Here is a 15,761-nt window from a genome sequence, read left to right on the forward strand (position 1 = left end):
AAATCTAAGATATCAGGGCATACATTTATAAACTTTGAAGTTATTCTTTTCAAACTGTGCTGGCTGCAGTATAAACCCAAGCAGCCCCGTGGACATAACAGAATGACTAAAAAGCTAGTAAACGGGCAGTAATTGTAAACGCCTTTTTCATAATAGGAGAAAAAGTTACCTTTAAGCCAAACTGCCCTCGGAAAGCTTACATTATGATTAACTTGTTTTCTCCACCTGTTAGAAATCTTCACAGGATACCCCACCCCTGCCCACAGAGAGGCCTCCGTGGGCGCCCGTCTGAGCACACAGACAAGCTGCACTCCACCCCACACCCTCTCAGGCCCACGGCAAGCCAGAGTCCTGCGGGCACCCTATAGGCACACCTCATGCCAGGGACGATTTCTCCCCTTTCACAGTTTAACCAACATGGTGAATTTTCTCATGATATGCATTAACAGACATCCAGTTTTGTGCTTACAGAGGTCTTAGAAGGCTTCGTCTATTTCACCCACTTATTCAACTCAATTTAGAAACACTCTTCCTCTTTCATTAATCGTAAAGAAAATAAAAGAACATCTCAAAAAACTATAAACACAGAAGTGACTGTAATCCCACCCACAGGGACCTTTTCTTCTAGTCTATACTCTTTCAATGTACACTGTTATGAGCTGCTATGTCTACAGAGTTGTAACCACGATGTGCACAGAATTCTGAATAAAAACATCTAGCACAGCTGGTGTGGCTCAGTGGTTGAGCGTTGACCTATGAACCAGGAGGTCACAGTTTGATTCCCGCTCGGGGCACATGCCGGGGTTGCAGGCTCAATCCCCAGTGGGGGGCGTGTAGGAGGTAGCCCATCAATGATTCGCTCTCATCCCTGATGTTTCTATCTCTCTCCCTCTCCCTTCCTCTCTCAAGTCAATAAAAATATATCTATCCACACGTTTCTTACAGCTTCTGGCTCCCTTATGAGGACTGGGGACGGAGTGGAGCCTCCAGTCTGCCGGGCAGGTCTATTGATTCAGGGGAAGCCACCCTCAAAGTCTGAGCAATCATGAATGTTCATCTCCTTTAAACCAAAATTCCAGTTTTAGGGGCCAGCCTAAGAAAATAAACCCTGGCACCCTTCCCTCCCCCCACCCCACACACACATACCTCCTAAATATGCATATTGCAAAAGTATATATACTTGCAGTATTTCAAATGCTCAGTAATAGGAGAATGGTGTTTAAAAACAACAACCGTGGTTTGTTGAATGAATATTATTTAATACTACTTAATAACATGGAATTATATGGTAAAATGTTTGGTAGTAAAAGAATGAATGTGAAAACTATGTTCTATACATTGATCACAAGAGTTATCTTCAAAGTGCTCATAAAGATATAACAGGTGGCCCTAACCGGTTTGGCTCAGTGGATGGAGTGTTGGCCTGCGGACTAAAAGTTCCCAGGTTCAATTCCAGTTAAGGGCATGTACCTTGGTTGCAGGCACATTTCCAGTGGGGGGTGTGCAGGAGGCAGCTGATCGATGCTTCTTTCTCATTGATTCTAACTCCCTCTCCCTCTCCCTTCCTCTCTGTAAAAAATCAATAAAATATGTTTTTTTTAAAAAAAAAAGGGACTATGGGAACAGAAAATTAAAAAAAAGATATAACAGGTGCCCCCCACACATCAGTGTTGTAATAAGATTGTTTTTTTCCTGTATTTTCTATAATGCAGCTCTACTGATTTTATAGTGACTACTGATCTCATCCAAGCAAGGGGAGAAAGCTCACACACAACAGGCTATTACAAGCTGTTTGGGAGCGGGGGGGGGGGGGGGGGGGGGGGGGACGGACTCTATTTACACTCATCTATTCTGACTTGGAAGAAATACTTTCCAGGCTTGGAAATGAATGAAACTACCCAGAGGCACTGTCTGCCCAGAACAACCGAGACATGTAGTCCCGAGGATGCCAGTTTTTACACAAACAAAAATCCATCAAAAGGCATGAATGTACACTCTTTAGTGAAAATATGGATTACCCCAAAGGTGACTTAAAGTCTGCATAACAATTCAGTGCTGAAAGGCTGTGAAAACTATTCAGACCTAACTAGTATCACAAACTGATAAAAATATCCCCAGTCTAAAATATCTAACATACTTTGACCAGGTAAATCGCACATAAAAAACTGTATGTGCAAATATATGGCCTATAACAGGGAAATATGCAGAATAATCCTAAACAATGAAGAATATGCAGAATAATCCTAGGCAATGAAGACAGAAGAACAATGCAATATAACAGAGTACTGAACTGCCTCTAAAAAGAACATGTGGATTATGTGGCTAGGTGAAAGAATACATGATGCCAAAAAACTACAACAAAAACGTGAAATAAACTCGCCCAGGCCCTATGACTGTATGTACACATTCTTGCATTTAACTCAACAATAAGAAATGCTGTCTGATAACCAGCTGACGAAGGTTAAAAACAAACCCTCAGCTCCCAAACTTGCAGATCTGCCTCGGGCAGAAACGATAAATCCAGGCTCATCGGAGGAGTCAGGGCCTCCAGTCCCCTTACCAGCTCCAGCCCCGCATATAAAACACAAGAAACAGCACCTGCACTGCCACCACTCACTATAAAAATAAAGTAAGAACATAAGTGGCTCCCACATAAGTTAAAGAATTTTTTTTTATGGGGGGGAAAAAAGAAGAACAAATGTAATAATCTGAACAATAAAGATTTATTAAAAAAAAAAAAAAGAATTTTTTTGCCCTGACAATTTTTTCTCTGAAGAAAATATACCAAGATAGGTTTTGCTGAAACAAATTTTGCAAGTACGGACATAATGACACCTCATGGTGATGGTCTTCACTTTTGAAGCCTTTCTCCCTTCCTCGTCACCGCTCTCACACACTGTGTGTGCAAACAGAACACCAGCCAGGCTACTTTCTGGATGGGAGCCCTGACAGGCCGCCCTCACCAGCCCAGGGCAGCCCCGACAGAGCCGCAGAAAGCTGCCAGGAAAGGCCTGCGGGAGCGCTCCCCCGGAGTGCAGGCTTTGGGACTGGGACTGTATCTGCCAGTCCCAGTGACTTTTTAGGGAAAAAAAGTGAAGTACTTCCATTATGTCTCTTAAATATTAAGTGATTTGTGAAGGCAAATATGTTATTCTGTCCATAAAATTATAATATTCCAGAATTATGAGTTTTTACACCACATACGGGGACTATGAAGGCAAATCCTGGGACAAGCATGAGTTTTTACACCAAGAATGCTAAAGACTCCACAGGTCACCTTGAAACAAGCGCCTCAAAAAGAACCGCGTATGCAAGCCCTAAGCGCAGCCGGGACAATGGAGAACTTACACTGGCCTGTGCGCAGGCAGGGAAGGGCACAGACCAGGAGCACCCAGGTGCCGGGGTGCTGATGCAAAGGCCAACCAGAAAGCCAGCTTCCAGCACGAAGGGCCCCAGAACAGAGAGCTCTGAGCTGAAACCCACCACCATCTGACATCAGTTCACAAGGCAGCACTCATCAGCCTGCCCTCTGAAGGCAACCCACACAGGTGAGGAGGGTGCAGGCCCTCAGCTGCTGCTGCCTGGTCTTCTCCAGTGCGGTGCCTGGAGGACACTCAGGCCTGCGGCAGAGCCTGCCGGGCGGGGCGCCTCAGGGCAGCACCACCCCGAGCACAGGTGGCCTCAGGCTGCTCAGGGTCCTGGGTGTGAGCCTGCTGGTGAGGCAGGGGAACTTTCCATCTCACTCCTGTGACCCACACTTGAAGACCAGAATCTCAGAACCAAAATTAATACAGGTTGACTGGTAAATCGTTTTCCCTGGCAATTCTTTTTCCTGTGATAAGCCGTAAAAAGGTAGTAAAAAAACAACTGCATCTGGTTTCACATGTCACAGGCTGCCCACTGGGTGGTCCCAGAAAAGATCGGTTGTGGTCAATGTGCTCCAGGAAGTGGAACACATGAACACCTTCCCATGGTTAGTTCTCGGTTTTCCCGTATATTTAACAGGGAAATAAAACCTACAGGACAAAACAAGGCTGGTGAGCTGAGCATCAAGTGTATAATAAAAGATAACTACTCTAGCCCAGCTGGTCTGGCTCAGTGGATAGAGCGTCTGTCGGCTGTGGACTGAAGGGTCCTGGGTTCAATTCCAGTCAAGGACATGTACCTTGGTTGCAGGCTCAATCCCCAATCCCTGGCCCTGATCAGGGCACTTGCAGGAGGCAACCAATCGATGTGCCTCTCTCACATCAATGTTTTTCCCCTTCCCTTCCACTCTCTCTAAAAAACAATGAGAAAATATCCTTGGATGAGAATTAACAACAATAAAAGGGGGGGGGGGTAACTACTCTAAGAATTCCTTTATCTCATAGGAAAATAAAATGTCAAATTGGTGCAACAAATCAGATTAGGGCAGGGGGCAGAGAGTATCTGAGATTTTCAGGAATTTCTATAACTCCATGTCCTGCTCACACCAATTTTAAAGGTTCTAACAACAATAAAAAAATTAAGCTGAAAAATCATGAATTAAGAGAATTATATTCACACAAAAGACTATAGCACTGGGGAGGGACTCTTTAAAAATAATTCCCTGGAGTTTTTGAAAACTGATCATTAATAAGGGGACTGACTATACAGGGCAAAGAAACAGGTCATGCCAAGGAAGGATCAATCAGAACAATAATATTAAAATAAAATCACTTATAATACAGTGTGAGATCCGGCAATGGGGGAACAGGGGCGGGTTTGCAGGAATGGAGCTCAATGGGTGTCACAGGCCTGCCCACTGCATGAACCGCCGACAGGTCCCAGAGGACAGCAGTGGGCGTTCACAAGGCAAGGCTCTGGTCTGCCGCTGCTCCGGTGCAGGTCACTCCAGCTCCATGAACAGCACAGAAAATGTAAAGGTAAGTTTAGCTGGTTTCTAACGATCACTTCACTCCTCTTATAAATACTTTAATACACAGATTGGTACTCAGAGCAGGAGAGAGGAGGTGTGGAGGAGATAAAAGATTTTAGGAAGGTTGTCTCTTACAAAATTCTTATTCCACAGGTATCAGATGGTTCACTCATGTTTATTTCTTGGGAGCTTCCTTCAGTAGAATTCCCCAGTTGTGAAAGTCCAGGTTTTTCTCCAATGCCCAAGTGCAAAAGCCTAATTTCTCCTTTAGGGAGAGGATTATGCTGAAATTAGTGTTGCATAGTACTGTTACCTTTTCTGGTGAAAATTCCTTGGAATATTTCCCCAACATAGCGAATTTTCGAGGGATTTTCCCGAGCAGTTCAATGATCAATGCTATGTGATCTGCATTGGGAAACATTACCAGCAAAACAGAAACACGCGACAGTTTAATCAGCACGCTGCATGCAGACACGGCCACCGCCTGTGCAGACAGAAACCGAGCGGCCAGAGCAACAAAAGCACTGGCTCCGCCGTGTGCTGGACGCAGGCGCCGGGCCCAGGACACCTCGGAGGAGCTGGTGCACAGGGGACGCAGCACTGGGCCACGTGACTTCCCTCCCAGCTTTGACACCAGCACCGGGTTCTGCCGGCTGCTTTATAAATTTAGGAGAAACGCCTCTGTCACCATGAATGCTGAAACCAGTAGCTGCTATTCCGTTTCTGTCTGCATCGTGGCGCTTTCCAAAAAGAAGAGGTACTACCTCTGCGATTGAAGAATTCCCGAGAGTATTTTCCAGACAGAGCAAAGTGCCTTGGGATACTGCCTAGCAGCTCTATGATGTGGGCTATGTGGTCTACAAAGGAGAGAAAAAAGGGATGGGAATGGGCGGGACAGAGGGAAGGAGGGGGTAAAAGAGGGAAAAAACAAATTAGTAAAAACTCAGAAACAGATTCAAATCAACAATGTTTGCAGCACAGCCATGCAGAGGCTCTGGGACTGGCAGGCCTCAGCACCATCTGGAGCATTCACGGTCATGAACACCAGCACATCCCAGACCACCCAGCATCACAAGCAACTCAGCACAGAGAGGGCCAGGTTCACAGATGGGGTTCAAGCTCGAATTCCCTGGGTTTCAGCTCAGCTCCCCAACAGGAGAGGAAAACAAGTAGCGGATCAGCGGACAAAAGGAACAGAGGCCCCGGCTCTGTGCAGCCTGTCCTCTCCCGGCGGCTGGGGCGCGGGGGGGCGGGGCCTGTGGGCAGCAGGAGGGAAGGCGCTCCAGGAGGCTCTGCCCATTCCCTGTCACTGAAGGGGCTTCAAGCTCAAAAAGAAAATCATCTGAACTTGGTGTTCAAACACCAACACATGGTTCTATTTCAGAACAAGATATAATACTCTCCAGAATTTCAGGACCCGCGGGCAGGAGCCCCACACTACGGTACCAGCAGGCAGCAATACTCACCTTCGTCTCTGGAATAGTCCTCTCCAGAATGCGGTTCAAACAAATAATCTCCGGTCGCCAGCTCAAAGGCCTAAAACACAACAGATGACAGGCTAAGCACTCCAGAGACTGGCCCCAAGTTCTCCTCCTTGTACAGAGACCTACATTTTTTTAAGGATCTCAATCAAACCAAAAAGCCTCCTTAAAAGGCCTCAACTCCAAATTTTTTCTCCCTTTCAAAAAGTTCAAAAAAGCCCCAGAAGTAATCTTGCACCTCCTTTGCTGGAAGACGAAAGGGCTGTGCACTGTCCTTATTTTACTGGCAGTAAACAGACATGCCCTGGCACCACAAGCTGTGCGGAGGGCTGGCCAGAACACTGCTCAGCCTCGAGTGGTAGGAGGACTCGATCCCGGCGAGGTCTCTCTGCTTCCAGAGCCTGCACTCAACCAGCAGGCTAACCTGGCCCCTGGCTGCTGCCACTCTCCTGAAGCAAAGACCTTCATGTCTTAGTAACTAAGGGGGCTATTTTCAACATCTCATCATGTCATTCATTTCTGACTCAACCAAAGGAACACCTAGAACAGTGATAGCGAACCTATGCCACGTGTGTCAGAGGTGAGACGCGAACTCATTTTTTTTTTTTTTTGATAAATAGACAGGTTTAATGATGCATTGTTCTTCACACAGATGCCTACAGATTCTATAACTAAAATCCAGGAATACACAAGTAGGCAACACAGACCAATTAGCCAGATCTAAAATAAACTGGCTTCTTATAACTACCCTGTAAACATCACAGCTCTTCTTCCGTCCAAAACGAACATAATCTCACATGAAAACAGTTAATGTCGGGGAACCAGAAACCTAGTTTTGTGGCCAAAAGTAAAAACCGAAGGAAAACAGCAATGTGGTGGTGAGTTGGTGAAAGCGGGGAACCCGGACCGTCACTGAGCTGCCTTGCTCTTCTTACTCTTGCTCTTCTTGTCCCTCTTCTTCAGCCCGTCCATGTTTGCTCTCAGTAGGTTTGAATAAGCCATCTGAAACTTATTCACTTCTTTGGAGCTCACCACTGTGCTAATCTTCTTTTTCCCATCAGTGGCTCTTAACAGACACTTGTCTGAGGGCTTGAAGCCCTCCACTGAGCCCTTCCTCGGAATGGGTTTAGTTCGGCCATCGTCTGCTCACTCTCCAGCAGAACCATCCCGGCTCCGCCGCCCCACTCAGGCCCGCGAACTCATTTTTTTGGTTGATTTTTCTTTGTTTAATGGCATTTAAATATATAAAATAAATGTCAACAATATAAATCTTTGTTTTACTATGGTTGCAAATATCAAAAAATTTCTACATGTGACACGGCAACAGAGTTAAGTTAGGGTTTTTCAAAATGCTGACACGCCGAGCTCAAAAGGTTTGCCATCACTGACCTAGAACCTAAGAAGCCCCTCTTGCCCTGTGTCTGGGGCTGGGAGGAACCTGATCCCTGTGCAGCCCTCCGAGGAGGGCAAGGAGAGCTGGCTGCCTCGGTGGCCACTGTCTGCCCCTAGCACACCTGTGTAGAGGAGGCCACCTGTTCCCACTTCCACCAGGTTCGTGCACACACACACCATCTCAGAACTATGAGTTTAATAATCTTATCTAATAAAGAGGGAATATACTAATTGACCCTCACACCGTCGCAAAGATGGCGGCACCCACAGCCAATAAGAAGGGAATATGCTAATTGACTGCCCTGCCCTCAAAGATGGCAGCGCCCACAGCTAGTAAGAAGAGACTATGCTAATTGGCTGCCCCGCCCACCGAGATGGCAGCACCCACAGCCAATAAGGAGGGAATATGCTAATTGACTGCCCTGCCCTCAAAGATGGCAGCACCCACAGCCACAAGATGATCAGCAGGAGAGGGCAGTTGGGGGCGATCGGGCTGACAGGGGAGTGGTTAGGGGGCAATCAGGCAGGCAGGCAAGAGGTTGGGAGCCAGCAGTCCCGGATTGTGAGAGGGATGTCCAACTGCCAGTTTAGGCCCGATCCCTAGTGGATCGGGCCTAAACCAGCAGTCAGACATCCCCCGATGGGTCCCAGATTGGAGAGGGTGCAGGCTAGGCTGAGGGACCACCCCCCCAGGCCCCCCCCCCCCCCGCACGCACAGTGCACAAATTTCGTGCACAAGGCCTCTAGTGTGATAATAATATATAAAGGCAGCAACTACTATTGCTCTGCTGATCAAATACACATGTTTTAAAAACAAAACAGGATAAGCTAAATCCCATTTTTGGTTTTTACCATACTTACTTCTATTCTGTATTAGCTTGTGCTGCTCTGAAAGGTGCTGTGGATCTGACTGTGGCACAACTCCCACTTGTCTCAAGGCACTGCCCTCCCCACTCCCCCTTCAATGAGCTGCCAACTGCACTGACCCATCTTCTTGGGTCAATGACCATACCATGGGGAAGGCAACCTGGGGAAGACTTGTTGGCCTGCGGCTGGGGCATCTCTCCCGACGCTCAAAACCACAGTTTGGCCTACTCAGCCTGGAACCACTAGTTCATGAACTTGGGGTCCCTGCCCAAACTAGCTCTGGGTCTGAGCAGGACCTGGAGTACAGCGTTGCCCCAGCGCTGCAGTGCCCGAGGACGGGGCCTCTCCTCTCCAGCCAGTAAACAACCGATCCCAGGTCAGGACACAAAACCTCACATTTGGCCTCAAGTGCCAAGAGGAACAATTGGGTTTCACACTGAACGGCCTTACTTGGGGAAGACCAGGACACAATCAACTCAGTACCTACAAGGCCAGAGGGAGCGGTGAAGCCCTCACAGGAAGACCCACGAGGCTGCAGATGGGAGCTCCAAGGAGAGTGCCAGCTGCCCCTGGCCCTCCCTTAGGTCCTCACTTTTCTAACTAATTTCCAAAAATATTTCAACCCAGCTGTGTGCACTGCGTGCAGCCTAACACTGGGGTATATCCGCTGAGTGTTCCTGGAAAGATGGCTATTTGATAGTACCCACATGTTTCCAAGGAAATCCTTAAGTCAAACAAGCCTATTGATGAAATGGTTCACAAGAGGAAAGGAAGAGGGGCTCCTCATGTTATCTGGTCCTGGTTCTCTGGAGAGTGACGAGATTTTCTTAACAAACAAGACATGCATAACAGGGCAAACACACACGACCAAGAAAACATCAACATCTGGACTTTGCGACTTCCTTACCTGCCGGTAGCTATGAAACCATGAGGCTTCTGCCTTTGACTCATTAAGTGACTCCCAACACAACCTTCATAATTCTTATTTATTTTCAGTCACTGGGAACTTTGGATTCTTCCTCTGTACGTGGCCTGATGCCTCAGAGGGCCTCCCTTGGACCAACCTCTGTTCTCAGATTCTGGGGAGATCTCTTTCCTGAAACGCCTCTCATGCCAAAGTGCCCCATTCTGAATAGGTAAGGACACCTGTTAGTTCTGCCATGTGACCAGTGCTAAAGAAGTTTAGTGAAATCTGTCCGATGGCTTTTCTTGTTTCTAGAGCACAGACTCAAACTCACCATGGCGTCCACACAAAGCTACCTATTCGGGGGCTCTGACCGGTACAGAGGAGCCACGCCTCGACCCGCACAGTGTGACAGGTCCATGCACTTACACCTGATCACCTCCAGCTGCTGCGCTCACTGTGCTGTCCTTTCCTGAGGGCTCATGAGCAGGATGGTGCGGCCACCCCGCAGGAGCGCCACCCCCACTGCAGTCTCCGCAGAGCTTGGTGCCACCTAACACCCAGAGGACTCTGGGCTTCTCCTCCAAGAATGCTGGAGCTTAACGCAGCTTGGAATTATGAATGTAATACACTGTTACATTTTTAAACTTTGATAAAAGGATGGGCATGTGGAAACACTGCCTCATCTTTACCAGGTTCTCTACTTAGAACAAAAGGGAGCTCTCAGTCACGACCTTCGGGGACAAGGGGGGTGGGGAGGGGGGGAGAGAATGAAGACTGCACCTCCTAGAAAAATCACCGTTGGCAAAAATTTTCATAGCCTCATAAGTGGCCCTAGAAGTGCTGAGGGAGAGTGTGTTTAATTTATTGGAAAGGAGGGGCGAGAAGGTCGGGGGAGAGCTGCTGGAAGGAGACGAGTGAATGCTCTTCCCCAGGGGTGGCTGAAGTTGAGGCCACCATTTACAGCAGCAGCAGCAGGAGTCAGCGGGCAGGAGACTGTGTGGACGGACCAATTCTTCTCTAATGGAGGGAAGACAGACACCCTGGTATGGCCTGTACTGCCTGCTCTGCCATTATTCTGCCATATCTGTGATCTTGTCCTATTTTTCTGGTTATATCACCAACATTTAACATCCAAAATTAGAAGCACAGGATATCAGAGTTAAAAAAGTTCTCAGAGTCTCTTCAGGGCGGCTCTGACGTGGCCCCTTCTGTGCTGCTGGGACAAGCAAGGCCTGACCTCAGCCCGTCCTGAAGCATCCTCCCCCGCAGCTCCCACTGTTCAAAGCCTCCCCTCTCCTGCCCCAGCCCCCCCCCCCCCGGCCCCCGCCCGCCCCCGCCTGCCCTCGGGAGCCACACAGAGCATCTCGAGCTTCAAAGGAACCACCACATTTCCACCAAGTCTTTTAACCATTCTTTTCCATACCCAGTCACAGCAATGCCTTAGTTTTTGATACTTACTGAGAAACTAAATTTTCAGAATTATCTGGAAATATCCATCAGAGCCACGCGGGAATAGAAAGGCACAGTTTCAGTTCTGTTTGCCGTATCTGTTGCCTCAGATCATGCTAACCTGAAACATCTACTTTTTTCATATCGTTTTAGTGCTATTAACAATGCTTTTGCTGCAGCGGTAACAAATAATCCAATAAACTCAACTGTTACATTCACCTTTGAATAACAGTAAATCTAATTATTCAGCATTTTTTCAATGAGACAAGTGCCTAGCTTTGCACACATGCCCTTGCATTTCAAGGTCAGAGGAGAATTGGGGGGTGAGGGGGGGATATGAAATAAGGAAAGCATGAACCACCACTCTAACCAACACACACCCACTCCATTTCCAACACAGGACTCCCCAGTACAGCCACGAGGAGGAAGGTGCTGACCTGGCCAGGAGAGAGGGCCAAGAAAGAGAAACCGAAACCGGCTTATGGATGACGGACCGTTCACGTTCATCAGTTCACATGTAGGGAGTGAGAAAGAGATGCCCTGGTGGGGCCTGGGGCGAGCTTAGACACCACTAAACTCCTGATGCACAAGACCGGCCGCGGGAAAGGACTGGACACCGGGTGGAAGAGGACTCCTGAGGCCCGAGGAAAAGCTCACCGTGGTCCCCCCACGGAAGACCCGGTCTCAGGAGCGTATGCAGCTACTGCTGTCTACGAAGCGAATGGACAGCCCTGAACAAGAAGCCAGGACATTCTCTAGATTTGACTTTATAGAAAAAGAGAGACAAAACACTGGTAGATGGCTGACCTTCCTCTCCAGTAAAGAGATAGGGTCGGCCAGGGGCCTCCACACTCAGAAAAGCATCCCCTGGGCCACAGTGTGAGTGAAGCATGAGGCTGCAGACAACCTGCAGGCTCTCAGCAACCAGAGGAATTAGCTGAAGTCGCTGCCACCACAGTGGAGGTCTGGTTCTCAGGGCTGGCTGCCCAGGGTCTTGAGAGGACACCTCTCTCACAAGACCAGACCCAACCCAGCCCACGCCCAGGACATGCCCGAGAAGGGTTCTTCCAATTCTTAGGACACTTAAGGCTGCAACCTGCCCCTCCCCTGCCCACAGTGGACAACCTCCATGGTCAGGACGGTGCGGACGGCAGCACCAGCGAGACCCTGCCCGTCACGGGCACCCAGGTGATGAGCCTCTGCCGGGAGGAAGGTGGCCACGCCCTACGCCGCTCTTACCATACAGGCCGTGCTCCAGATGTCAGCAGGGGTGCTGTAACCTGCTCCTATTAAAACCTCTATGGATCTGTACTGACGTGTCTGGATGTCTTCTGTGAAGTGTTTGTGCTGAAAGGGAACAGACTGCATTACCAGGGAGGACACATTAAAAAAAGAAAACAGCCTGTCTTCTACATGGCCACAACCAAATGTTTTAGAAAGAAAATTCTACTTACCACCCAACAAGCATTTCCCAGGTCAGCAATTTTAACTCTAATTTTATCGGCGTTCCGTGGATCCAGGGGATTCACCAGTAAGTCCGCTGCCCGGGTTTTGGCTGGCATGAGCAAACAGCACGACAGTTAGTGCATGGGGGAAGTGGCTGGCAGGTGTGCACACACGTCTGCCGGGCACAGAGCCTCCTTTTCCAGAAAAGGGATAGGATGGTCATTTAGGCCTGGAACCCTGTAAGCTGAACTCAACAGAATTTAACATTTGTGGTCTCTATCTCTGGAAAACATTTTGCAAAAAGGAACAAACTAGGCTGCCCAAGACCCCTCGGGCACCGCCCCGCCCTTTCTCCTTTGCCTCCAATTCCTTCGCCCCTCGGGTCAGCCCTGTGCGAGGGACCAGCCCCGCGCGGCTCCCTCCTGCGTGTCTCTGGCTGCTCACTGTGTAAGGGCACATTCCCTGGTGGGCCCCACCTAGCCCATCTGTGCATTACTACAGAGCATGGCAGCAGAGCGCCACTCTGAGCGTCACTGTCCCTGCACCCCCGCCCCCCCTCTGCTTGGGATGTTAGATGATGGTTAAACAGATTAAAGGCCAGGACTCATCAGCCTGGTTAGCCTTGGACAAGGAATATTGCAGAAGATAGATTTCCTGAGAAGACCTGGTTTGTAAGGCAAACCTCTCAACCTCTGAGGTCCTTCACGATGGTCTTGCCAAATAATCGGCCCCTCTCAGCCCCAGGGTGACCCTGAGAGAACCTCCTGGTCGGCACAGGGCCAGCCTCCTCAGGGCTCGGGACAGAAGAGCGTCTCAGACAAGTCCAGACCATGCCTGCATCACGCACAGTGACCACGGGCCAGTGACCACGGAAGTAACCTGGTGAGGCCCAGACAGCAAATCCTGGAGCTCAGTCAGCATCTGCAGCAAACCTCAACTGACCTACAAGCTCGGAATTCTGGAAAGGATGAGGTACAGCCATGGCTTTTACTGTAGAATTCTGAAATGGTTTTTACAGACTAAACACAACATTAAATACCCTTTGCTCAGGCAAAGCTGGGCACTGCGAAATGAACCAAACCTCCTGTGGGTGCATCTGTGCCAGGAAGCCATGGCACTGACGGAGGCTCTGACGCCTCAGCACCCAGGGCAGCAAGGCCGGCCGTGCTCACTGTTCACAGGGCCGTGGGTAGGTGAGGTGCCTGGAACCCAGAACACCGACACAGCGCCTCAGGAGGGGCCAGCGGAGGTGGAGAGCGCTCTGGTTTGACCCTCAAGACCCATTCCTCAGGCTGTGGGTCACTGGGGCGGGCAGACTCACATGTTCCCTTCCTGCTGACTGCCAATGCCCACGTTCCTCTTTATAAAAAGACTGATCACCATGGGCCCCATCAAAGGCCAGATCTGAGCTAAGAAGAAACACAGGAAACTCAGAAAAATAAGAAGGAAAGCAGCCCATAAAAAGGCACAATGTACACCCCGAACAGAGAATGGGTTGAGAAGAGAGTTCCAGGAGAAACAAAAATGCTGCCCTGATGGATGCATGGGCAGCACGCAAAGGCTGGACAAGTCCGTGTGGCATTGACAGGAGAGGCAGCAGGCAGGAAACCGGAATCTGAGGTCTGCAAAACTGGAGTAAAATCTAAGTTCCAACACCTACAAGTTCTAAGACTCTGGCCAATGACTGAAGCTGTTTGAGACTCAGTGAAACGAAGGGAGGGGAAGGGACCACCCCTCCCCGCACCCGCACACACATGCACACACAGACTGTAAACCGGAGGCGGGCAGTGTCTGGCCTGTAGAGCCTGGGGCTCCCCTTGCCAGTGGCGGGGGAAGGGCCTGCTCCAGGGACCACATCCCTGGCTCAGGTGTGAGGCAATGACCACCTCACAAACGGCACTATGGAATTTACCTTAAACATGTAATTGTATAAAAGCACAGAGAAGGTAAAAGAGAACTTTCTTCTGAGTACCTGACTGTAATATTCAAAAAGTCATTTAAACATCTGCACAACGGAATACTACGCTGCTATGAAAAAGAAAGAACTCTTACCATTTGCAACAGCATGGATGGACCTGGAGAGAATTATGCTAAACAAAAAGTCATTCAAACACAGGTACAATCATGCTTGCTGCACAGTCACACCCATTTTACTGCTACCAAGGAGAGAGTGGCAAGTGGAAAGAGTTCACTCCAGGAAGGGCTGCAGTCCTGAAGCCATTCCTGATAAACTGGTCTCAGGGTGACACTGTGTTCCCTCCACTTGAAACCATCCTAGAAACTAGTAAGACGACAGCCAGGGGGCCTACAGGTGACAAAACAGCCGCCATCACTGCACTGCAAGGCTCTATTCTAGGCCCAGATTAATACTTCATCCATTCATTCATCTTAAATCCTCACCCAAGGACATCTCCTCCATCGATTTCTAGAGAGATTGGAAGGGAGGGAGGGAGGGAGGAAAAGGGAGAGAGAGAGAAACATCGATGTGAGAGAGACACATCGACTGGTTGCCTTCTGCACATGCCCTGACCTGGGGCTGGGGAACCTGCAACCAAGGTACATGCCCTTGACTGGGAATCCGGGAATTGAACCCGAGACCCTTCAGTCCATGGGTCGATACTCTAACCACTGGGAAAAACCACATTGATACTTTAGTTTAAAGTATCTGTAACAGGAGGCATGAATGCCCTCTCGATATGCAGATTCAGTACCAAATGCAAGGAGCAAAACTAGGAGATTTAGTGCCCAAACCCGACCCATTATCTGTTCTAGGTGCTGTCTTGGCACAAGAAACAGCATAAACAAGACAAATGAGGTTCACCCACCACACCCCAAATTAGGTAACTCATGTACCAGCTGGGAGTATGGGCAATAAAGCAAATAAAATGGGTCACACACCATGTCAGGTGGCTCTTTATGCTGTGAAGAAAAGCAAAGCAAAGAAAGGAGCTGGATAATGGAGGGTGTTCAGGGGAGGCCTGAGGAGAGGCCTGAGGAAAGGGAGTCTGGGAAGGGAGCTCTAGGCCAGGGAGGTGGAGTGCAAAGAGGCACCAACACACCTGCTGGTACTTCTGAGAAACTTCAGAACAAAGCTAGTGTGGGAGGTACAGAATGAGCCCAGGAAGTAGACCCAGGGGATGTTAGGGAAATGACAGGCAGGGAGCAGACTGCATAGAGCTGTAAGCGTTAGCACTGTGCCTCTGGGGCCATGCTCAGTGGACGGGATAAGCTTTCAACAAGCTCTCTCTTTGGACTGCTCTCCAGAGAATGGCTAGGGAGTGAGAGCAAAGTGAGATGGCAGAGGACCTGTGTTAGTTACACC

The 15,761-nt window shown here is 49.0% G+C and overlaps 1 protein-coding gene across 2 annotated transcripts in view; it reads right to left on the reverse strand.

The window, feature by feature from the left end:
* SRPK2 (SRSF protein kinase 2) overlaps nucleotides 1–15,761 on the reverse strand; it is a 138,486-nt gene that overhangs the window by 2,335 nt on the left and 120,390 nt on the right. For both annotated transcript variants that reach the window (XM_081101785.1, XM_081101784.1), the window contains exons 11-14: nucleotides 12,448–12,548; nucleotides 12,233–12,340; nucleotides 6,364–6,433; nucleotides 5,662–5,754 (exon numbers count right to left, since the gene is read on the reverse strand). In XM_081101785.1, coding sequence (XP_080957911.1) covers nucleotides 5,662–5,754; nucleotides 6,364–6,433; nucleotides 12,233–12,340; nucleotides 12,448–12,548 — 372 coding nt within the window. The remainder of the gene's footprint in view (nucleotides 1–5,661; nucleotides 5,755–6,363; nucleotides 6,434–12,232; nucleotides 12,341–12,447; nucleotides 12,549–15,761) is intronic.

This window comes from Myotis nattereri (assembly GCF_964212035.1).
Source record: "Myotis nattereri genome assembly, chromosome: 11".
Lineage (NCBI taxonomy): Eukaryota > Metazoa > Chordata > Mammalia > Chiroptera > Vespertilionidae > Myotis > Myotis nattereri.